Below are 26,018 nucleotides of genomic sequence, written 5' to 3' on the forward strand. Positions count from 1 at the left end.
TGTTTTTGTTTCCCTCATGGTTCATGTGTTGAACAGAAATTGGGAAGTGCGTGCATGAAGGAAGGAAGGAAGGAAGGAAAGAAGGAAGGAAGGACGCAGGGCATGAAGACCTGTTGGCATAAAGGACCCTGCAAAGTTTGTGGCAGAAATGTGTGCCAGTTTCAGAAGGAAAACCTGCCCTGGACGTGGATGATTTATCCTGTCGGTAGATCTTTTACTCGTACTAGTCCTGGCCAGGTTTACTGAAATACTGTTAGCAGTTTACAAGCAACTAAAACAAGTGTGTAACAGCTCATACATGAGGAATTTGAGTGATGAATGAATCGTGCGTGATATTTTAAAGAAGAGAAGCTTAAGTGGTTAAAGGCGGGCAGAAAAAATAAATGTGCACTTGTTCTGATTTCACCTGAGTCAGTGAAGTAAGAACTGTGATTCATGCAGGACATTAAAAAACATTCAAACAAATGAGAGAGGTGTAGGTAGGGAAGCGAGACAACCAGACCACATACAAAACAGTGAATGAAAGAAGAGAGAAGCAACGATTACACATGGAGAGTCTGAAGACTGAAGGCGAGGATGGAGTACAGTGGGGATTTCTGGGCTGTGGGTCTTCTGCGTGATCGTCATGGCAGCAGGTTTGGCAAAAGAAATCAAAGAGCAAATTCCTGCGGTTTTCTCTGATTTGTGGGCTTATAAATATCCAGCGTGTGGGAGTTCTGCTCTTCCAGTATCCGCGACCTGTTGCCCACTGAGCCAGGCCAAGAAAAAGAACATGTCAATACTCGGTGGCGTGGGAGGCGATGGAAGTGGACGTGTGTACGAGCGTGGACGCGGGGAAAACATACTGTACAATTAATCGTCTTTCTGTCTCTGCTGTGACATTCAGTCCACAACACAATGTCTTTGTGTTACGTGCAATGGCTTTCACGCACGTTGGTCTTGTCTAGCAGTTTTTATTTCCTCCCAGCTGTGATGACGGATCCATGTTAAATGATAGCATTTAACCCAAAATACAAGTCAAATAAACACAATCTCCCTGCAGTGGAGCTAAAGTTGAAATCAGATTGGAAAGCAGCCATCAAGATGTGAGTAATTGTAAAATATTTTCAAAATATAATTTGTTATCTTCTTCCAACTTTACAAAATCCTCTTTTTTGAAAGTTGTTTTTAAGTGTGTCAGCGGACTGGCCCCACAAGCAATGTCACAGATCTTTATCAAAGCAGACAACTGTGGGACAATGACAAGGAGGATGAGCAACCAAAATTGTAAAATTAGAAGATGTAGGACAACATTTGGTCAGTCATCCCTTTTCAGCACCTATGGAATTCTTTATCACCAGAAAATAAAATCCCAAACAGAATTAAGGATGTTTAGTGCCAAAGCTAAACATTGGCTTAAGCAGCAGCAGAAATGTGAACATTAACTTCTCTCAAGTCACTGTCAGTACAGTATTTTACTAATGTTTAATGTATTTAACTTGTGCAATTTTTAATCTAAATTTTGGAGCTGTGTTTATTTATTTATGATATTTGTTCACTGCATTATTCACTGTATTTGTATTATTGTATTTTGTATTCAGTATCTTTTATCCTTCTTTTGCCTGACCAGGGACAAAGACTGCAAATTAGCTGAAGCGAGACGTCTTGTATGCATCACATTTTTCATTCTTTGTGACAATGTTGTATGTATCGTCCCTGTTAAATAAAGATTAAAATAAAAAATAAAGTTTAAACAGTCTTGTTTAATTACAGAAAACATCAAACTAATTTCTCCCATTTAATTATTATTTTTTTTCTTGTATTTTCATTCAGGTGGAAGCAACAACCAATCGGTGAGCAGTGCAGTTTATCCTGAACTTCAAATGCCCCAAATCAGGTGGAAGCCAAAGTATATCCAGAGGACTGACTGTGCCCATATTTAAAGTTGCGAGTGCATCTGAAAAAGCCACAACATGCAGTGAGAGCAGAGCCCCCCCCCCCTATTATATGCATGTCCATGTCTCCCTAAACCTACAGGAAGCAAAGCTTCAAAGCATCTAGATAATCTTTTTTTAATACATCGTGACTCCCTCAAGTTCCCTGTGCCAACTATGAATCTCAATGTACTTTGAAAGCCTGGAGATTTACCTGTGTGTAGTCCGTGAAATTCATTTTGACTTAAAAAAAAAAAACTTAATCTGCATTCCTTAATCACAGAAGACAAGTGCTTCTCTCGGTTTTCACCGGGCTGCAGGGCTCGTTGCTTACAGGCGCGTCTGTTTGTGTTCCCGCTCAGTAATGAAGAAGCTGCATGGGGGACAATTAAGGCCTCACACAATGTGCTCAGACAGCAATTAAGACATCCATTAGTGGAGTCAAAGAGACGGAGAGAGGAAAGAATGACAGAACGCCAGATAACAAGTCTGAAACGGGAAAAACTCAATGGACTGTCCTTCACAGATGAACACTTACGCAGGAAGTCAATAGAAGACAGGATGTTAATGATTTCTTTAGAATGACTTCAGTGCTACATTGGGGATTCAGCAGACATGTCTGACAACGTCATAATAAATTCTGAGTGGCATGCAAGATGCCACTCAGAAAGGTATGACAAGAATCTTTCTGCAGGATTTAACTGCCCAGTCTGCCAGCGGAAAGAGAGCAGAATTAGAAGAACAAGTGTTCCTGGATAAACAGATTTTACGATTTGGTTGTGACATCAAGCACCCTAACACAAAAAAACGAGTATTTCAAATTAACTCCTTCAAGCATTTGCCACATCCTCTAAAACAGTGTCTCCCAACCTGGGGTCCGGGCCCCCCTGGGGGGGCGCCTGAGATCTCTGGGGGGGGGCGCGAAACTTTGTCTGTTTTGAGGATATGCAGTTGTAAAAATTATATTTGCGCATGTTAAATAAATAAAAAATAATAACACACCTAATGGAATACTGTAATCCAAGTCTGTATAAACTCATGTAGTATTTTAAAATGACCAAAATATATTTCTAAGTTATTTAGGGGGATAAAAACTTATTAACTTTTTATCCCCCTAAACTTATAACTTATTATTATATCATTATTAAACATTTAATCATACTACTACTCCGACAGGTTGTTAAAGGAAAAATGTTAAAAATGTTTGCTCTCATATTAAGAGACATTTTTCAGAAATTATTTTATGTCCTTGCAATTATTTTCTGTGCGTATTTTATACATTGGTGACACAAAATGAAGGTGAGAAAGACAAAGTCATATGTATACAGGGTAAACCAAAGAGAAATGTATCACAAAAACATAATTAATGTTAATTTCTTCAATTAAAGGTTTGTAACGAATCACTTTACTCTTTTGGTGCTAGTACGTGCGGGTCGGGGGCCCGGCTGGTCTTAGACACAAGTACGGGGGCTCCATTGAAAAAAGGTTGGGAACCACTGCTCTAAAAAATGAATCTCAGTTTATAAACATTACACATTAAGCTGTGTAACTTCACAACTGTAGAAACACATTTAAATGTTCCTACACCTTCACCTCAGACGTGTTTCCAGGCTGCAGCTGCTTGTTCTCAGCTCTGCTGTGAGTTCCCAGTCTTCCGATCCACTTCCTTGGCAAACAGCCATTACTGTGTTGATAAATGATTCTCCCAGTTTTGAAAAGTCCGTCAGCACATGTTGATGGAGCTGGTTCCCTCGGTTCATTGCAGATCGAACCCTGTTTCAACTCGGGGGTTTTGTTTGCATTGCTAAAGCAGCAAGCTGGAAACACACAGCCGTGACGATGACTGCAGACGGCCAAAATATTTCCTTCTAATGAAAAACCGCATACAAAAGGAAAAAAAAAAAAGATTTTGCAAGAGGATCTTTTGACACATCAAAGGAGCTCCACGTTAACAAATAAAGTCAACTTTTGAGCTGAGAGCGGATTTTGGGGCTTTGAAAGCTGTGGATTTGAGAGTATAGCTCCATTATTTTGGTTTTTAATGAACACGTTTACATTTTTTAAATCACATTCCCTGCACAATAATCTGCAGAACTGAACTCCTGATATTCAATAGAAGTCAGCAGTTAACTGTAAACCAGGCTGACTGGATTCCTCTGAAAAACTCTTGGAGCGACTCTTTCACACGTGCACTGCAGACCAGAGATGATTGAGAGGATGTTGGGGAGGAATGGCATGTAAGAACGCAGACTGTGGAGATTTCCCACTCGGCTCCCTGGTAAATTCTCCAGTGAGATTTTTCACAAAGTGAGATAATGTTTGAATGCAGCAGTTAATCTTCCACAGCATTTACTGCCCGTGAGCCAATGGGCAAGCTGGGAAGCTCCTTCACGCTCATTTGTCCTGGCCTGTGTGTGTGTGTGTGTGTGTGTGTGTGTGTGTGTGTGTGTGTGCGTGTGTGTATGTGTGTGTGTGTGTGTGTGTGTGTCAAGATCAACACAAAAATATAGTCGTCTTGGAGCCAGCATTCATTTACTATTCTTGACAAGCTGTAAAACAAAACCCAGCGATTTCCACAGCGTACATTATGCATCATGTCCCGCTTTCTGCGATCCCCTACATTTCCAGCTGAGAGAACAGATCTCCAACACAAAATCCCCTGCCGTGAGCCGCACGTGCAAACGGCAACTGAAGCAAAAATCCAGATGAAGCCCTCATGAAATCTCTGTGCATGTGTGAAAACACACCTGCTTAAAAGTTACTAGCCCTCGCTCATAGCCTTCAACCATATAATAACATTTCCCAAATAAATGAATAAATAGATGAATGATGTACGTTTGCTGTTAAACTCACCTGTAAGAGCAGCTGTCTGTACAAGGGTTATGTGCCCGCACAATCACGAACACGTGCTGAAAGTGTGAGCGAATGTTTTTGGGGGTGAAAGGGAGCGCCCCGGGTTCCTGGAACACGATCGTGACGATGTCGTTCCCGATATGACGCTTCCGCAGCAACTGGAAAAGTCCAAGGACACGAGGAAAGATTATAGTTTCTTTTTTTAAACACTATCAAATCTGACAAAAACGTAGTCACATATATGCATATTAAGGATGGGCGGTATGGACTAAAAAATGTATCACGATCATTTCTGGCATTTATCCCGATAACGATAAAAATGGCGATTAAAAAAATACCAATTCAACTCCACCTTTGTAACTATAAATCTATCACCACATTCAGTCTTTGGAGCCCCCAAAACACTGCTCTAAAAGATACTAAATACTACTAAACTACACCAATTAAATTGAATTAATAAAAACCAATTAAGTTAGTACACCTGTACTGCAAAACTGTAACGAGTCAAATGAAACAAGTTTGAAATGTAAGAACAGATTCAACATTTATTCAAACTGCATGGCTTAAACAGTGGGATAACAGTGCAAACAGCAAAAGTACCATTGTCCTTCAAGTTTTCCTAGCTTATAAAATCACAAAGTAGAAAAAAATACAACCTGATAAATAATGAAACAATATTGCCATCCTTTGCACTCAGTGTTTTTTTGCAGACTCTGCATATAATAGATGATGTTTGCTCCTCGTCTCTGTTTTTAAATCCAAACCAGTTCCGGATAACGGAGCTGGAGCCTCGTTTAACAACGAGCTCCTCGCTCTCAGATCCGCCTTCCGCCATGTTTGTTACACAAAAACGTCATCAACGGGAATTTATCGTTTATTACAGCGAGATGACAAATTCTTAACGTGGGGAATTTTTTTGACGGTATATCGTGAACGGTAAAATATCGCCCATTCCTAATGCATATATGCATTTTGAGCTTGTAAGTCCACCATTTTTACTAACTTCTAAACCCCTGATTCTGTCCAAGAGGACTAAAACCATAGATCGAGGGACACAAAAGAACAGAATACAAAAAAAAAAGACGAGACAGTGATGGGTGCAGTGTGGTGACTGTGTGGTGTGTGGAATAACAGGACAGACATGTAAACATGGGGCAAACCGATAGAAACTCAGTCCTCTGATACCTGCATTATCCCAACAAGTGCTGTTTTAAGATATATGGTGTAAAATAAGTGTACAGATTATAGAAACTACAAACAGAGGCATTTCATGTTAACTGCAACTTGCTCATTAACAAAAAAAAAACAAGAGCACTTTAACATTTGCCCTCCCTGAGCGTACCTGCTGCTTGTTGTTGGGCGTGTAGGGCAACATGGTGGAAACGTGGAACATGATCTCATAATCCTTGTGGGTGGTGTACAGGGAGTGGCTGCCTGTCGAATCAGCTGAGGACGACACAAGCGTGGGTTCATTTCTTAATCGCATAATCGTGAGACAAGACTCAGGCGTGGTCTCGGTCATCACGCAGACAAACATAAAAGTGGTTGCTAAAATTATTGATACAGTGCAAATATCTTCAAATGGAACATGCTGCTATTATTCTCTGTGAAACATGCCCATGCATCATGAGTAAACGTCTTTATCCTTCCCCAAGTTCCTCTGCAGAGTCAGACGGCCCAGAGTTTGGCTCTTGCACTAAAGAGAGCCCCGGCGCATTAATCACCACCTCCACACGGTATTGATGTGCTCTTCTCCGAGAGCAAACTAGTCACAAGGTGTTTAAAAGGCCAAGCTTAGCGAGACTCCCTCAATTAATTACACTCAGGGAGTGCTTTGCAACGGTTTTTTGTTTTTTTCTAACATTGCATTACATGTCCTGCAAAGAATGAATGGGATGCATCTGGAGCAAGGACTTTGCTTATATCAGAGTAATATGAGGGGCAGTCGATCACACAGAGGTGGAAAAGTTATGGAACAATATTTTCTGAAACAAAATCAAAAGGTTATCAGGCACAGAGGGGAAAATAAAAACCAGATGATCAATAAATGTTTGCAATAGAGTGATTTAACACCAAAGGCCAACTGTTACATGTGCTGAAACCTTTGAGAAAAAGCTCTGACGCACTGAAAGGAAACCAGGTTTTGCAGGAATGAATGAGGTGTAAAGAAGGGCAAAAAGGACTGAACCCAAATCATTAACAAGATTACCCCCCCCCCCCCCTAAAAAAAGGTGATTTAATGCTAATGCCGTTTTAATAAATCCACCGTCTCGTTTTGGTAATGTCACTGCACAGAGCTTACTCTAATGAGAAGTGTTTTCATTAGGGTAATCATATTTAAAGCATAAATATATTAGCTCTGCATGCGAGTAAGTATTGCTCTGAAACCAGCCCACAGAAATCCTTCTTGTTTTAGTATTATTATGGTATTAGTATTATTATGGTATAGCATGGAACAAATCATCTGCAGGCACATCTGTCAGAGGATTTGGACTCTTGCATGTCACAAACTGTTTGCTTATGTACATACTCTTCGTGTCCAGCTGAGCTCGGTACTTGGTGAAGCCTTTGAGTCTGACCCGTTCTCCGAGCAAATGGAGGAACTCTTCCAGTGCAGGACCGGCCGCTTCGTTGTTGTACATCTCCTCCTCGCTGCTCTGGCCTGCCATGCAGTACATCACCCCCACCTTCCGCTGGAAGCTCAGCTGCAGAGAGACAGGACTATTCCAGTGAAAGGCTGTATTACATGCTAGAAGTCACGTCAAAGTAACCATGTTGACATTTGAGGCAGAACTGGTGTTGGCATTTTAAGGGTAACCTCAAGTTGTTCTGTAGTGATTGTGGTGCCATTTTGCCCAGAAATTGTACTGACATTTTCAGAGGTTTCAGCTCGTGACGAGTGAATCATGGAGCATCAAAGAGCATGTTGTGTATTTTTCTCTTTTCTTAGATATCTGTTATGTGGGAGAGTGCTGCAACCCCCTATGCATTCACATAGTTTCTAATTATAAATTATACATAAGAGTCATTGTAAATTAATAAATACACCAAGCTGAAACAAATTAAAACAACATTATGCAGTTATAAAAGCATTAAGTCTATTCTTTGATGCTAAGGAGTGTAAACCTTCATTAGGGACCAAAACAACATGAGGTAATCAATTTTTCCGTTAGAAAAGAATATGTGTTATTTCATCCATCAATGGATGCAAAAGGAGGAGAGTTAATGGTCCCCGTTTCCAAAGGACCGGGTGAGCATCCATATTTGTAACTAAACAGGGAAGTGTAAGAAGCCGAGTCCATGAACCAAATCTGCAGCCGACTTGTACAGACCCACGACCGACTAGTTGTTAACTGATGAATATTCCCATAAAACTATTCTTTTTGTACACTTCTTGTATACAATACAGAGTTAAAATGACCTTGGGTTGTCTTTGGGGACCATAACCACATTTTCAAGTCTTGTCAGAGGCGTATTTTACCCCTGTGCTACTATTAGTTCCCATTTTGCTACAGAGATATTCCCTTCAAACTAAAAACTGCTCCAATTCACATCATGTTGGTCCCTGATGAAAAATGACCTCTCTCACCATCTAATAATAGACTTTGGTTTGTTTTAACTCTGCAAATTCATTTTCAATCATCCAGGCCAACAAATAGACAGTTGTTATGAACAAACAAACACCCAGACACAAAATAATATAAACTATCTAACCTACAGGGCACTTAATGGTCGGGAAATGTCTTTATCTGATTATGAGCTGAACGGGAGGAATTATCACAATGACATGAAGTCTGAAGAAAACTTTCCTTAATGGATAGCAGTAATTAGAGGGATTTAATCAAGCAAATTCCTCCAGCCTAACGGTACCCACAATCAAAAGTGTAAATTAGCTCATCGTCGTCTCCTTACCCCCTGCTCGTCCAACTTCATCAGCTGCTCTGTGACTTTAGGCGTGTTGAGCGCCAGCCGCAAGCAGTGAGCATTGAGCTCAGGAACCAGGTGTTCCAGCACTTCTTTGAGGGGAAGTCCTCGACCGAGACCGTGTTTGGATGTGGATGGTACTGCATCTTCCAGGACGGAACCCCTTAAGGTATTCAGCTGGAGAGAATGGTATTTACAAAAAAAACAAAAAAACAAGAAAGGCAGAATTGCAAGGATCAGGGCAACAAATAAAAAAGAAATCCTCACAGTCAGTTCAATTCTAGAAATTACTTCAAGTTATTATGTCTTCCTACAACTATGATAATACTTCAAGGGCCCGATTTACTAAAGGTTTGCGTGCGTAAAAACCTGTGCAAACTTGACATCACCCGCAAACCAAAGTGCCAGCTGATCTACTAACAGCGTGCAAAGACGACTCTGAAATGCGCAAAATTGCACACGCAATTCAGTTAGTACTTTTGCCCTGATGAATAATCAATATGGGGCGTACCCGCCAGAAATCCTAAATACTGGGAGGGGAAGATGCAAATTGCTCCATTTACCACCCGCAATGAGATTTACCAAGCCTGAAAGTAATTGCGCGTATTGTGATTGCGTCTGTATTTAATACGTTCGAAAGGAAGGTGCTAATCTGCTGCTGCTGTTATTGTGGCAAGGAGGCGACATCCAAAATCAAAGAATACGCAGAGAGAGAGTCTTTATTCTGCTGCATGCTATTTTAAAAATGGTTGCACAAGTTTTATTAAAGGCCACTTTTTCTTTAGTTCTCCGCCTTATATCTTGCACCTTCTCTTATTGTGCCCCCCTCCACTCGCCCACAAGCAGGCCAAGCCTTTGTGCCAAAACTTTGTATTTTATTGATTATTTATCTTATTGAACGTGAAATCATCCTTCGTAAATTACATTTAATTAAAACCCGTGCTTATTAATCACAAAACACAGGTTAAACATCATGACCAAATCCGCTCCGACCCGCTGTGTCAGGATCAGCGCGGAGACTGCAGCTTCGCCTGAATTATGGTTCTGCGTTAAATCGACGGCCATATGATGGTCCCGTCTGTCACACATTTACTGTCAGTGTTTGCTATATAATATATAATATTTGCAATATACTGTGGACATCTGAATAAAAACTTAACTCATAAATAGATGAATCAAAGCGCTCTCCAGCTCTGTGTCTGATGTCTTTTTCTCCTCAGATCATGCCGAGCACCGCCGGGTCACGCAAACCCGACCAATTCAATATTAAAATCAAATTCGGTTCTGTGGCCCGTTTTTCTATTTCGTATTTTTGATCTGTGCCTAAAATTGAAATATGAAAAACCAGACGTTTTTCCGTTTTTTGTGTTACCAACTGCATTTATTCTATCGCAGGTTTTCTCCGATATTGTGTTTCTTTTGGTAATGTTTACATTTCTTTGCTGTAGTTCATCAATGTGTTTATTTGCCTCTTCCACTAATATCTCTAACTCCAACTCGTCAAATTTCGTTTTGCGCTTGTGACTTGTGACTGTGCTTTCCATCCAGACTCTCCATGGCGCAGATCTGCGCTCGCAAACCTTAAGACACGCAACAGCTCATTTAAATACTGCTGTTTGCACCTGTTATCAATTGCACACGCAATCTTAGTTGATCACCCGCAAACCACACGCAAACAGCACGCGCAAACTTTTTCAGTGCACACGCAATTTAGTACTCTTTATTTAGGATCTTAGTAAATCGGGCCCCAAGACTTATGCAGCCCAGTTTAATCCCAACATACAGCATTTGGTCCTGAACTTTTGGCCTCATTTCCTGCTCTCAGCGGTTTGGTTCACTGGCGACAACCCCCCCCCAACAATTATCTGCTATAAGACCTCTGCAATTCAATTTGTAGAATAAATGAGGTTTTCCTTACACTTTATTATGGCCATTGGTTCATCATGAGCTCATGATCATTAATTAAATCAATTTTTATTTGTAAAATCCAGTTTAAGAAATCAGGAAGGAGTTAATCTGAATTAGTGACGGGTTTGAAAACGAATGTGTGGAGATTTGGCTACTATATTTTCTACTATAAAGACTCTTAAGCTTCAGGGTAAGACAAGTTCAAGGAGGACATTCATGAATAAACTACGAGTACTGAAGAAAGTCTAAGGTCTGAGCATCTAGCATGAGCTTGTATTCTATAGCGGTCCCAAAAGCACTTAGAGGTGTCTGCGTGTTGTGTTTGGTAGGGCCTGCGTTGGTGGAAGCACGCTCCCTGGTAAATAAAGTGAAGAGGAAAATTGCCTCTAATACTTTCAGCTGTCCTTGATGGACATTTAACTTTTGTCTTCAAAAGAAATCTGTGCATCCCACTCACTACCACACAAACACGCTTCAATCCGTGTGGCTCACCAAACTGAAGACACTTAATTAGAACAGGAACCAGGCAAGACGAGTACAGATTACACACTCAGCATGCCAAGTTATTCATCATCTTAACGGATCACACATTCTAATATCCACGCCGTCCTTTCATTAAAGAACAATGCTCTACCTTCCTGACTCCAAATACCTTTGGTCTTTGTGTTATCTGACAGCAAAATGTCATCCACAAACAAATGCTGACAAAGATGTGCGTTCAGCTCGGGGAATGAAACACGGATCTTTAGCTTGAGTGATGGGAGCACAGACGCGTCTCCGGCTCACAACCCCAGGCTGGAGCTCTTACATCCCCCCCCCCCGACTTGGTGCAGATCCTGCGTGTCAACTCCTCCACAATCTGAACTCATAACAGCCTCGCCGTGACATCACCGAGTACAGAGTGTGCTAAATACTGACACGTCTGAGAGCATGAACATTCACTGAGAAAGCAACTAGCGCTTTTGCAAACGCTGATGACTGGAATGTCAACACTTAAGCTCGCTATATTCTATCCCGTGTCCATTTCCGTTTACCTCACTGGTTCTGAAGATGACTCTGTAATTGTACTGTTGACCGTGATCTTTGTGGTCCTCCAACTTCTCCCTCCTCAGACTCACTGCCACCGGGCCCAAGTTTTCATCTACTCCTAGGTAGTTCCAGTGCTCTGGGGATGAGGAGAACTTAGATTTAAAACAAAGATGGCTGGAAAGAGAGGGTTTTAGTGGATACATGCTGAATATGTAAAACGTGGAAGGAGTGTTGCAGGGAGAAAAAAAAAATAAAACAATAGTTTTCTCTACTAGTTCCCACATTTCTAACTTCAAATCACATTCCCTAAGGAGACACAATAAAAAAAACCCACATATTATCCAGTTATTCTACCTCTGAGATAGAAGTATTTTCTGTAGTAGTAGGCACCAAGGTCAACGTGTTCCATGATGTATCTTTTGGATCTGTCTGTATTTTGACCAGGCCCGTCTTTGGGAGCCTCCAGCACGGCCACACCAGCGTTGGTGAAGTGGGTAGTGAGAGCGGCATCCAGAGGTCCGTCCTCTCCGCCAGAGGAGCTGGAGCTCCCACCACTACCAATGCTTCCCTGCTGGAAGACCAGGGACAAGGAACATTGTAGAAATAGGAAAAAAATATCCTGCAAGTAGGAATGGGTGATATTTTACTGTTCACGATATACCGTCAAAAAAATTCCTCACGGGAAGAATTTGTCATCTTGCGGTAAAAACGATAAATTCCCATTGATGACGTTTTTGTGTAAAGCCGATTTATGATTCTGCGTTAAATGTACGCACAACGTAAAGAAAGAAAGAAAGAAAGAAAGAAAGAAAGAAAGAAAGAAAGAAAGAAAGAAAGAAAGAAAGAAAGAAAGAAAGAAAGAAAGAAAGAAAGAAAGAAAGAAAGAAAGAAAGAAAGAAAGAAAGAAAGAAAGAAAGAAAGAAAGAAAAATTCCCGTTGAGGTGTTTGTGTAACAAACATGGAGGATCTGAGTCATTAGTTTTGCAGTACAGGTCGACTCATTTAATTGGTTTTTATTAATTAAATTTAATTGGTGTAGTTTAGTAGCATTTAGAAGAATGTAGAATGTAGAATTTTTTTTATCGTAATTTTTATCGTTATCGGGATAAATGCCAGAAATTATTGTGATAACTTTTTTAGTCCATACCGCCCATCCCTACCTGCAAGTAACCCAATTCAACAAAACTTTATCAGCACCCTGAAATGATTTTAGATCATTTACAGATTGTATAATACACTGTAGACACATTTCTTCAAATATACATGTTTGTTGTAATAAACGTACCTGTTTAGCAGGGGAGATGTTCCTCTCACCCTCTCCACCAATCTCATTCCTGAAACAAGGGCAGCTGAGCACTAAATCGTTGCTCTTGTCATCCCCAGGATCCAGGGCGGGGTTGGTACCGTGTCCTCCTGTACCGTCCTTGCTCAGCTCTTCCTGCGAGCCACAAGGTGAGCCGTACACTCCGCTCTGATTTGAGGAAAGGGAGGAGGAAGCCGAGGCGGAGGCGGCGGCGGCGGCAGAAGCACCTGTGGTGGTGTTCTTGCGTTTGGCCCCAGACTGTCGGTTCTGGATCGCCTCATTGAGGTCAAAGAGTAGAGACTGTACATCAAAATGAGCAAAGCCTTTCTGGCACATCCACGGTTTAGGAGGGGGACCACTTTCATCCCCTTTTCCTCCATCTTCAGCATCCGAGCCGGCTCTTGACGTATCACCCTCCACCTTGACGCTGCGCAGCTTTCGGAATATAGACTCTCCACCCGTTTCTGACTTTGACCTTCTCTTCAAGTGCTTCTCTCGTTCCTTCAGCCGACTCGCGGGACTACCCCGGACCGGACCCAAGGGTCCGTCCGGCAGGTCCAGGGCAGCCTGCTTTACGGGAGCCACAGTGAGAAGTTCGGTCAGTCTCTCCGGAGCCGGGCTCCGCTGATCCGGAGCCTCGGACGACGTATATCCCTTGAGCATGTCGAAGAAGCTCTCTCCCGAGACCCCATGCTTGTCTATAGACGACGTGCTGCCGTATTCACGGTGCATGGGCGTCCACCCAGAGAAGGACCAGCCTTCATTGGAATCCCCGTCCAGCTCACTGATGGTTATATCGCTGTTACTGCGCTGGCGGATGCGTCTCATGCCTTTACGAGGGGAGCCCAGATAGCCGTCTGGTGACAGGAAGCGATTATCCTTTCCCTTGCTTTGCATCTTGCTTTTAAGTGTGTTGTGGATGTTGCGGAGCATGGATGAGTCTTGTGGGCTTATCAGGTGACCCAGCTTGGCAGAAAGATTGCTGTGGGCTGTTACAGCTGACACACCTCCTCCTCCTCCTCCTCCTCCTCCTCCTCCCCCTCCTCCACCGCTACCACTACTACCCATTCCTCCTCCACCACCTCCTCCCCCTCCCATAAGTCTCTCTCTGTCTCCACTCCCTGATCCCGAAGAGCTGGTGGTGTTGGTTGAGCTGGGCGAGTCTGTTTCCACGGTTATATGCCAAACACCCCCTCCCACCCCATCTTTTCTTGGAGGCCAGTCAGCCACGCGAGCTCGGACCCCCATCTTAGGGACCCCGGGGTTGGTGCCGGTGGTGGAGGAGGAGATGTGAGCGCTCTCGCTGCGGGGCGGGGGCGCTCCTCCGTTAGGCAGGCGCAGGCGACGGGTGTAGAACTCATCGGTGGCCGGCACTGAGCCCCCGACCGAGCGCTCGGTCTGAGAGCGCTTCAGACTGGTCATGGTGGAGATGGGACAGGAAGTCGGGAGGGAAAGGTGAAAACAGGGTGCCAAGGAGTTCAGATGTGGCTCAACATAATGCCCCCTCGGTGAAGCGCGAAGAGAGGCTCACATTTGGTGCTGCCAGAAGTGAAAAGCAGAAGAAAAAAATATTAACATTGACACAAATGAAATGATCAATAGGCAAAACATTTTAAATCAATCATCTCTAGGGCTGGGGATCGATTCAAATGTCAAGAATTGATTCGATTCCGATTCTTAAGATTCAGAATCGATTATCACACTTTGATTCGATCCGATTCCGATATTGATTTGGGTTAGTGTTATTAAAACAGTTTTTTCAGCTGTTGCATGAATTATATTTCACTACAGTTCTGCAACATATTATACTGGTATTATATTGAGATTCTACAGCAAGTATTGGCAGCTAATGATGCTGTAAGGACCAATCAGCTCCCAGAATGCTGATAGAACTGCTTTCAGAAACATCATGGGGCAGAATTATCAATTTTTCCCATTTTTGAGAATTTGGTTTTTAGCATTTTATGCAAATTTAACCCCAAGACAGTATATAAAGCAAAGAAATATAGACAATTTATGCAATTATAACTGAAAACTTGAATGTATTCATACTTTTAAACATATCTAAAAGACAAAAACATGGCACTAGTTATTCTCTTGTCCAACAAAACATTCCTTTTGGGCATAAAAAAAATACCAAAAGTTGTAATGATGGGGAAAAAAAAATATATATATATATTTTTTTTTTTTTAAATCGATCTTTAGACATATGAATCGATTTTTAGGAATTAATATGAGAATCGATTTAGAATCGGAAAATCGATCTTTTCAACACAGGCCTAATCATCTCCACTAAAATCAACAGTAATAACTTCAGTACGTTTATTCAGACAAGAGCCTGAATCTCGACTTGTGCAACGACCGTTCACACATGAAATTCCAAGATTTACCGAGGTGTTTCAACACCAACATCACGAGACAGTTCACAACTACAGGTTTGTAGATTTTTTCCAGGAATAAAAAAAATCTAAATATACCTTTAAAGAAGTGAAGCTTGATGTAAACAAATGTGTTCAACTTTCAGAAGAGAAGTCTCTACAAAGCCATCTGCATTCGTGTCATACTAGACCAGAACTCAGTTTGTACAAAGTGGACCTCGGTAATCAAGAACAGAAGCAGAGTCTGAGGACAAAAAAAAGAAAAGAAAAAGCAGAGGGAGTCAGACGATTAAATCACCGACATCAACTTAATTCCAGTATCACATTCTGCATGAAGTCACACAATCATTTCAGATACAACAACAGCAGAAGCTGTAAGAAAAATGCATGCATATACATGAAAAGCGCCCGGTGGCGAAGTTTCTAATCTCATGTTCATAATAAAGTAAAAGAAAGCAACAATGACACCATCCAATTTTACTGACAAGTGGCAGATTAAACCCATGATGCCCAATTATGTCATAAGCAACACTGAGCGTGCTACTTCAACAAGACGACGCATCAAAACTTTTCTTCTTTAGATACCAACTGCAGATCTTTGCAACAACACCAAATTATGACCAATTATGCCTTGGACGCAAGTTATACATTTGCATTTTCGAGGTTTATGTTTTTCATCCCTAGTTCTTTTGTTTTATAGCCTATAAAATAGCCTGGAAAATCATGGTCTTCGGACCTGTAGCAGTCCTGAGGGGGAAAAGTGTTACAGTTGGCATGGAAATAGTAAGAAATGAATAAGTAAAACCTGGTCTCGACCTCTAATGTCTTAGGACTGATACTTGGAGTGCTTAGGGAATTAGGGTGGTTGGTTTATGAATTGATGTTTGCTTAATAATTCAGGAGTCCCCCCCCCCCCCCCCCCCCCAACAATGAGAGGGCAAAATTAATGGATATGAGCGAGAACAGGTCGCATTCCATAACCCTGGTTCTCTGAGTAGCACAACAAGATGAGTATTATGGTTTAAACTGTGAGTAAATGTTAATCCAAACACACGGTGATGAATAGAGAAACAGAAGAAAATAATTCAAACCAAATAAAACCAGTGTTTCATTCGATTTCTTTAAGTTCTTCAGTCAGACACAAATTGAACAACATAAAAACAGACAAGAACCTACATGTAATTTATTCAAATAGATCAATTTTGTTAGAGCTGTAACTAATAAACTGCTTTACTTTTTAAGTATCTTTCTCTCTGTGAGATCGTTTGTTTCCTGGCATCCAGATGCATGTCTAAGTACAGACGAAATCTGGCTACAGAGAAGGAGAGGATGGGAAGTTGGAGAGCAAAGTGAGCGAAGAGCGGGCTTTGTGTAAGGACGGGAGACTGGGAATACAATCAAATGTGCAGCATTATGTCTGTCTGCGATCCAATTATTGTGGCAGATATCAGTAACCTTTAACAGTGTCAAAGTAAAGTTGATCCTCGGTGAAAATAAGAGTCACCATTTGCTGCAAAGGCTTTCCCTTCCACAAACTCTCAACAGAGGGACTTCATTGCCTCTTACAGTTGATGATAGTACTGGAACACATTGAAATGCTCCCATTAGGGCTGTTCGATTTTGCCCAAAAATAAAATCTCGATTTTTTTCTCTCAAAATCCGATTTTCGATTACGATTATTTTGTGAATTGACAAAAGGCAAAGAAATTATTTCAAATATGCTGTTTTTTTATTGAACATTTGCCCCATTGGGCTTTAAGTGCAAACTTTGCTCTTATTAAACCAAAAATGAATGAATAAAATGCAAAACTCTGTAAAATAAGTTGAAAAAAAGTTTTAAAAAATATAATAAAATATAAAGTTTTATATCTGAAAAAAAAATCTGCAAATCAGCACTTGCAAACATACAGTAAGTTATATTTCCAATTAAATAAAACAAGACATTTTCTAATTAAACTAAACTGGGTCTTTGCATGCTAAATAATAATGCAACCCATGAAGGAGGTAGAGGTGTGTAATGTCAGTCATTACATTTGCTATTCATATTTGCAAGTTTTTTGCAAGGAACACGAGCCGGTCTACCGCATCTGGCTTGAGGGATGCCCGGTGGCATGTTACAACGCCCCCTCCTACACTAAAGAGCCTCTCCCATGGGGCACTTGTCGCAGGTATTGAGAGGTATTTCCATCAATCATTGCTATGGTATCAATCATTAATATGTGTGCAGACAAGGTAAAAAAAAAAAAAAAAAGTGAAAAATCGATTTTACGAGTTTCACGTTTTAACATCGTTCTAATTACATAATCGCGATTACGATTTAAAATCGATTAATCGAACAGCCCTAGCTCCCATTAAGCAATAGAGTAAATAGAGTATATTTGAGGGACAATTCAATTTTTGGCAGGAGAAATTTGTTTAAAAAATAAACACAAGATTGCGTTGTTTGGCACATCTCCACCCACAATACCACTCACCTCCTCAGAAGCTGCTTTTATAGCCTTTGTTACTCTACTAGCGAGACGCTTGATCTTACTCAAGTGGAAATCTCCAACTCTTCCTTCGCACACAGTATAGATAAGAGAAGTCCTTAATTTTGTTAGACTAGAAAAGATCAGATGCGTTTTTAGGGCCTCCCTTGGAAAATTTTATAAGACGTGGGACCCGTTTTTTGTGTATGTTCGAGAGCTGGACTTCCCAGCGATTCCTAAGTGACCCATTACATATTTCAGTGATATAGTTGAGACATGACAGATCCCGAACTGGCCAATAGCTATTACTTTATTTTTTAGTATTTTGTGTTATTATTCATATACTGTATTTATATATTTTTACGTTATTAAGCTACTTTTTGTCTTTAGTCTTCGTCTTGAGTTTTTTTCTTTAGTTTGTAGTATTTGTCCTGTCTTGGTTTATTTTTGGTCTTATTCTGTTTTTATCTTGCCTGTATCTTGCATTGTTGCATCATTACTCCATTGACCAATGTTATTGTAATGTTGTTGTTTTATTTGAAACTTCCAATAAACAGATTGTGGAAAAAAAATAAAATAAAATAAACACAATATTGTTGCATGATCAATTATTTCACTCTCTGTTTTTTTCTGTTTAACTACAGATTTTCTCTCCCTCGTCTTACACTGTAGTGGAGCTGAGAACGGCCAGTCAGTTGCAGGTGCCCCTACCTGCACCACACAGCAACATCTGAAGACAAGGAAACTAAATGCTTTGTAATCCTACCCATGTATTTTATATTAAGCTGTGACTGCCAGTGTAATTGTCTGAATAAGTGTTCAATGAACAATAAAGCAATGAACTCATTAGTACCAGTCAATGGGAACAAAATGTTTTACTTTAATTGCTTTCTAAGTCCAAGCACATTTTATACCCGAAAAACACTAATTTGCTCCTAATTTAAAGTATTATTGAAAATGTAGCAACAGTGAGAAATGTGTTTAAGAGATTAAAGCATTAGAGCATCCCAAGTTGAGCTCTCCTGATCTCTCACTTTTCTACTGAAACCCTAAAGCATCAATTTGGGCCTTCAAGTTTTATACGAAATTAACGTCTCAGCGAGGGACTTTGCACATCACGCTTTTCACCTGCAGCCAGCTGGGATCAGCAATAGCAGACCCTGCAGACCCTGAACAGGAAGAAGTGGGGGTGGGTGGATGGATGCATGGACAAATGCATGGATGGATTCAGTCTTTACAAGATATTATTACTATTAATATTGCAATTTTTCTTCTTTTTTTTTTTTGTTTGGACATGTCAACAATACATACATCATCCATTTTTTTCCATTCACAAAACATGAACATGGGGTGTTTTCTATTATAGTAATACAAGAAAATAGATACTTGTTTAAAAGGAGGTAAAAGAAAAGAAAATTAAACAAAAGCAGGGCGTTTCAGGGAAAAAATACATTTTCCATTGCTCCCAGATGTCTTTAAATTTAGATTGCTGCAGCCTCATTGAGAGAAAGTAATTCTTTCCATCACAAATATATCATAAATTATATTATACCATTCATCTATAGATGGGATGTCTGGCTTAAGCCATTTCTTGGTTATTGCTTTTCTTGCAGCTAAGCTCAGTATTCCAAATAAGTGTTTAGTTTCAGAACTTACAGTGGTTGAACGTACAAGCCCAAGGAAGAGTTTGTCGCAATTAAATGCAATGTCCTCCCCAAATATAATCACTAGTTCTGTGTGAATGTTACGCCAGAAAATATTTATTTTTGGACAGGCCCAAAACAGGTGGTAATGATTGTCTTCCTGGGAAAGACACATCCTCCAGCAACTGGAGGAACCAGAATAGTGACCATGTTGAGCTGGTGTGAAAAAATATCTAATGAGACACTTCCAGCCAAATTTTTCCCAGGTATCTTCTACAAGACAGCTGTTGGTTTCCCTGTCCCAATTTTGTTTTATGTATACAGTATTTGCTGTTTTAATGTCTTTAAGTCCTCTATAAAGTCTGGAGATGATCTTAAACCTGGATTCTGACCTCTAGGCACGTATGCACACTTTTAATAGACTGTTTTCAAACGCCGTTTGACTTTTTAACATAGAGCTGTTTAGGTGATGGCGTACCTGGATAAATCTAAAGAAGTCACTATTGTTGAGATCGTGTGGTCTTTTCAACGTATGAAAGCTCTTCAATGTTGCCTGATTAAAAAAGGTGCAATATGAGGAGAGACCACTGCTAACCCATCTTCTATAATTGGCGTCCAATTTATTTTGAACAAAATCAAGATCGTAACCGCACCATTTCAGAATCTTTACCTCTTCTAATATTTAATTCTTAGTCATAACATCTAACCATGTTTTCAGTGATGAGTTTATCTATTACCCGTTTCCATCAAACATTTAATTAGTCTTTTGTCTCCTAACCTTGCTTGAACTGGTACTGTCCCTGATACATTTTCTTCAATTTCCTTCCATCTTGCCTTGTAATCTGAGTGACACCAACAAACTAGGATCCTTAGCCGGGTCGTTAATATTGCAATTTAAACACAATTCCATGTTACTGCTTGTGATTGGTTGTTTTTTCACCGTCACTGTCTGCAGCGGTCTGGAGCTGTTATGGAGCAGCACAGGTGCACCGGTGCCAAGGACAGTGTGCTCACGTCTGCTCTCGTGTGCAGTGAGTCATGCACACCTGAAAATTACAGACGAGTCGCACTGATTGACAGAAGCCAGTGTTACACACGGAAAAGAGACAGTCATAAAGGCTTTTGAAAAGACAGGGGACAGAAAGTTGAACACAAGGTTATACGAGCTCATCTGAGTGTTCATATACATACGCGAGTAACTAAGCAGAAACTGAAACATTGCTCATCTTATTCATCATTTCCAAGCACACTGCAGGCCCGTATTGTGTTGAACATTCATAGCTCTCTTAGGCCCATCTTTCAAAGATAACCACTTTAATATTCAATGACAAAAGAACAGAAGATCGGCAGTCAGGAAAACATACAAACAAACCAGGGGCCGGATTTACCAATATGTTCTTAAGAACAATCTTAAGAAATGTCTTAAGATCTAAAATTAAGAAGTTCATAAGAAAGTTCTTAAGTGAAATTCCTCAATATTTTCTTAAGGACCGTCTTAAGAACTGTCATTTCTTACGAATTTCTTATTTTTCCTACTTAAGAACTTCTTAAAATATGTCATTGCATTGCACGCGCCAACAAACAACATTTATACAGGTAGTTTGGGTCTTAACCGTCAGTCACTCACTAAACATGGACAAGGAGAAAAAGAGATGCAGGAACTTTTCAAGGTTATGGTGAATGAGAGGAATGTGCAAAAAAAAATACTATTGGGGAAAATTGATAATAATTAACTACCACGCTAACTAACATGCTAACAAACAGTTAACAGGCTCTTTGTGTAATTTATTACAAAGTATATCCTCACACTATGACCTACTAGTCTAAACTTAAGACAGGTCAAGGTTGTCTTAAAGTTAAAAAAAAAGTCAAGAACAAATTTGAGAACTTTTATTTCAAGAATACCATTTTTTCTTAAGTTTTTTCTTAAGAAAAAACTTAAGAAGAAAGTTGAGAAAATACTTAAGAACTTTTTTGGAGAATATGACTTCTTCTCGTTTTTCTTCTTAAGACTGAACTTAAGAATAAAATGACACTTAAGAAGATTTTTTTTCTTAAGAATGTTTTGTGAATCCGGCCCCTGTTCTGTTTTTCTTGTTGGTGTCCCAGTCTGATCCTTTATAGCACCTGTTTCCCACACAGACATTATTGGCACATCAACCGGTGAGTCAAGTCATGTCATGATTTTGTTTTTGCTGATAAAAAAACGTGCTATTGTACGTTACATCCCAGTGACTTTAAACCTGATCTTTGTTTAAATAGACGTGACAGAAGATCAAACCAGGCCTTAAGAATAGAGTAAAATAACTGAACGAAGCCCTAATAAGTAAAGTCAGTAATAGTGGAAAAGACCAACGCTTCAGCAACACGTGCTCTTGGCCAACTGTTGTCAAATACCTGCAGGGCATAGGTGTGACAGTTCAGGCTAGACTTTGACTAATGGTATACAGCCACAACAGGTTATACGATGAGCTGTATGAAAATAAAAAACAAGGAGTCCAAAACGTGACTGATATTTACTGTCTGTCTGCTTCTCGGCCTCACAGGTCAATAAAGCCTGGGAACCACAGGATGACAAGTGTCTCACCCCGTGTCATCTTCCCCAGGTTCATTCAGCTGGTGTAGTTACGACATCCAACCCTTCAGCTATTGTCAACCTGAAATAAGTAGCTAGGACTTGTAAAAAGACGGTACCGTTGATCATTCTGAGACAATACCCCAAAAATAAAAACACTGAATGAAATCCAGGTACATCAAACTCCTCGTCTACTCCACTCAGCAGCTTAGAGTGCACACAATAAATGCTACGGAGCCATTACAAAAACACAAACAGCGTTTCATCTGTGTAGATGAGGAAATGGCAGGCCAAGACACAGAGGGAAGATAAGAAGAAAAAAATTATAAATCAAACATTATTCTCTTTGAAAGCTGCCAGGCAGCACACAGTCCAACGTGTTGGAGTTTCAGCTCAGAGATTTTCAAAGTGAAATTGTAATTGTGTGGAAAGATAAACGTGGTTTGCCAGTCGTTTTATTTATTTTTTCCCCCCTCTCTATGCAGAGCTTGACAGTCGGGTGGGTTCTCCTCTCTGGCTCACTGAAAAGTGAAAGTGGCCTTTTGAGCACTCTGAAATCTACTGTTGTCTTTTCCTCAGAGTGTGAAATTGTTGAAATTGTGTTGCGTGGCACTTCCCGATCCCCCAGCTACCACAAAATGGCAATCGAGGTAGAGTAGTGGGAGGAGATGAGCACAGGGATTTGAGTGGTGAGTATGTGCATCATTTGTAGCATGTGCGAGTACATCAAAAGTTACAAAAGAGCACCTGTTACTTAATGCTGCAATACATCAATTTTCCAAAAAAGGTTTTATACTTGAATAAATATAATGATCTTTATAGATCCAAAAGATTACTGATAAAAAAAGACCCTAAAACCTAGAGAACGCCTTGTGAAAGATGATAATATTGCAGCAAATTCATTGCAATGTCATCATAGCAAACTCAGTCAGAGCGAGTTTGAAAGTTCAACTTGATCATGGATCCAAAAAAGTCCTGAGCCAGAGAGCTGCACTCAAGACTTAAGCCCTATTTGTTAAGTTTTAAACATATCGTTTCCATCCATAGGACCACTTTTCCTCACAGTGTTATTTCTGTCATTTGTTGGTGTCATTATTTCTTCATCGACACCTGAACTCAAAACTATCAGTTTCATTGTTACTTGAGATTTCTCAAAATACCCTTGATTAATCAAAAAGGGCATATGAACAAGATTCAGATATGATAAAAAATCTTACCTGGATTAGTTTTAAAAAGTCCCCATTTGAATGATTGTGTCTGGATCCAACAAAAGTTGGAGAACCTTAAAGAGAGGGAAAAAAATTGGACGTTGTTAGGATTACACCACCAAACCAATGCATTTCACCATTTACTTTCTGACATCCCAACCCATCCACAGGTTGGGTACGAGTCTATTCATGCAGGCGATATTGTGATTCAGCTCCAACAGGTTTTTGGTTCTCTCACTAATACCAGCAGATGTTTTAATGCATCTTTGCTGTGGTTGGCATGCCTGTGGTGTCACCAGCACAAACCACATCTGCTCTCTGGAGACTGAAAAGCTTTTAAACATTCACAAAAGCAATTGTTTTCATCACTCTTCATTTTTTTTAAATCATCAATTAGGCTTTTTAATGTTAATGACTATAAACAGCAGGAGGCTTTTATGAATGCTAATAATTAACAAAAACTTGAATCAAGCAAGCAACCTTCTACTGTTTTTTCCCTTTTCTTTTTTAGTTTTGAAGTTAAATGGTGACATTGAACTGAATTATATTACAACAAATTTCAGTACTAAAAATTATTTTCTAAATTTAAATAAAAAATTTTCAATAGTTCCCATTAATGCAGCTTATATTTTGTCAATATACAGAAATGTAACTGTGGACTCGTTTAAGTTTTAATATTTCATATTAGACAGCATCCGATAAGAAATTAAAGGGGAAAAAACACTGGACTTTGAAGACTAAACCCAAGTTTACCGTTGCAGGACAAGTACAGGCATGTAAAGCACCGAATCCCCTATTATGCAAGTGTGTGAGCCTGTATGTGTTGCTCCTGCAGCTAAAGTTTATGTACCAGTAATCAATGTGGAGTGAAACTTCAAAGCATGCTTTTCACCAGCATGCTGGTGTGCAGCCGTTCAACCAGGCCTGTATGTAGGTCGTGTGAGCTGGGATGAATCAGATCCATACTGCTAATTGTTGCTGTGAGAAGCTGATCTATTATTTATGTAAGCACAGAGGTTTTGGGGAGGGGGAGGAAAGGAAACTAGAAAAAAGGTAGAGTGATTTTCCCTTCAGGCTCATCTCTTATTTATTGATAAACAATAGTGACGTAACGATGTTACCTCACAACTACCATTGGCCTCGGATCTGATTTGATTTAAAGAACAAACCAACATTCAAAAGCCCAAGTAAACACGTTTTTCAGTTGCAGGGTCTCCGGAGTTGAAGGCACAACAACATGTGAACTAGGGTTGACTGTTAATAAGTACAGGAAGTTTTAGTTGCAACACATTTCCTCACAGACACCAAAGTGGAATGTCTGTCAGCGAGTTTATCTGCATCTGTAGCTGCAGCCTGAAACAATCTGTGCAGCTTCACTTCATTTAGTCACAGTTTTGACCAAAGACAAAGCAGATTTTAATTACTGTCATAAACACAACAAATTAAAACGCAAATATATGCATACGTATATACACCTATACACACACACAAATATATAAATTAATAAAAAAGACACACACACACACACACACAAATTATCATCATCACTTGCAGATTCAGGCTTTTGCTTGAATTTATTGATGCTAAACGTAATTTCTAAATTAAAAAAATGCAACAATGGATTGTTCTTTTTGGCACAAACAGCTAAAGGTGCTTAGCACCCTCAAGATGTGTGACATGCTCTCCTCCTGTGTACTCTCAAGTCCAGTCTGGTGTCCAGGTGAACATTTGGGTATTTTTAATCCTCCACCACCTTCTCATCTTCTCTCCTAAAATCCAAAATCATTTCCTTTGTCTCATTCACATCCAAGATGAGGTGACTGTTCACACATCATGCCACAAAGAAGTCCACCAGTACTCTATGCTCATCCTTCTGTCCACCACTGACACATCCTACAACAACAGGGTGGGTTTTTGAAGATGACTGAGATGTACTGGAAGTCTGACGTATGCAGACTGAAAAGACGCAGTACACTCGCCTGTGATGTTCCTGTGTATCTGCTCAGGTGCACAACCGTTCAGTCTACAAAAGATGTGGTCTGATAATCAGGTGGTCATGAATTCAGTTAATTGTGGAGGCCTCCACCTGTGTCTTGTTGGAGCTTTACACAGCAGTGCCAACAGAATCATGTTAAATAGTTTAGTTTATTTCGGTCATGACATCACAAAAAAAAAGAATAAAAATGACAACAAGAAAACAAATACACTGTTCAAAGAAAACATTACAAAAAATTTCCGATATACAAATACCATCTAGACCGAAAAAGGTGTAGGCTGAAGCAAAGCTTATTATTTGCCTACCCTCAAAAAGATTAAAGTAATGAAATGAAAGCAAGAAGTAAGAGAAAAGACTGACAGTAAAACAAATTGCCTCCATGGGGATAACAAAAATTCCTCAAGAAATAAAAAAAAATTAAAAATAAAGGCACAGTCTACATGTTACCTTCATCCTTAAAAAATCAAATCAAATCACTAATTAAATAAATTCCCAACTCAACATAGCAAGCATCACCACTCATTAATTTGATACAAAGAAATCATCCTTCTTTTCAATGTTTCAAGGTTCTACCAAAGATCCTCTATACAGAAGATAGCGCATTACCGTTACTGCCAATGGTATGAAATGGTATACACTTCCTGTCTCCTAAGTGGGCGTGGCCGCCCCTCTCCCCACATCGTTTTGGAAAATACAACACTAGATACAGTACAACTTTCTTCCATAAAGACTTAAATAATAAAAATAACAGTATTATTAAGCAAAGAAGCAAGTTTTATTTTAGTTTTAAACTTCATTTTATCCGATGGGAAAACGATGA

At 40.0% G+C, this 26,018-nt stretch overlaps 1 protein-coding gene across 3 annotated transcripts in view; it reads right to left on the reverse strand.

Moving 5' to 3' along the window:
• sipa1l1 (signal-induced proliferation-associated 1 like 1) overlaps positions 1-26,018 on the reverse strand; it is a 112,374-nt gene that overhangs the window by 30,425 nt on the left and 55,931 nt on the right. For 2 of the 3 annotated variants that reach the window (XM_061746423.1, XM_061746424.1), the window contains 9 exons: positions 23,212-23,276; positions 15,408-15,552; positions 12,913-14,469; positions 11,982-12,198; positions 11,633-11,763; positions 8,679-8,867; positions 7,297-7,471; positions 6,109-6,212; positions 4,767-4,924 (listed from right to left, as the gene is read on the reverse strand). In XM_061746423.1, coding sequence (XP_061602407.1) covers positions 4,767-4,924; positions 6,109-6,212; positions 7,297-7,471; positions 8,679-8,867; positions 11,633-11,763; positions 11,982-12,198; positions 12,913-14,352 — 2,414 coding nt within the window. In that variant the 5' untranslated portion in view covers positions 14,353-14,469; positions 15,408-15,552; positions 23,212-23,276. The remainder of the gene's footprint in view (positions 1-4,766; positions 4,925-6,108; positions 6,213-7,296; positions 7,472-8,678; positions 8,868-11,632; positions 11,764-11,981; positions 12,199-12,912; positions 14,470-15,407; positions 15,553-23,211; positions 23,277-26,018) is intronic. The other variant, XM_061746425.1, reaches the window with a different exon arrangement.

The sequence above is a fragment of the Cololabis saira genome, chromosome 18 (genome assembly GCF_033807715.1).
Source record: "Cololabis saira isolate AMF1-May2022 chromosome 18, fColSai1.1, whole genome shotgun sequence".
NCBI lineage: Eukaryota > Metazoa > Chordata > Actinopteri > Beloniformes > Belonidae > Cololabis > Cololabis saira.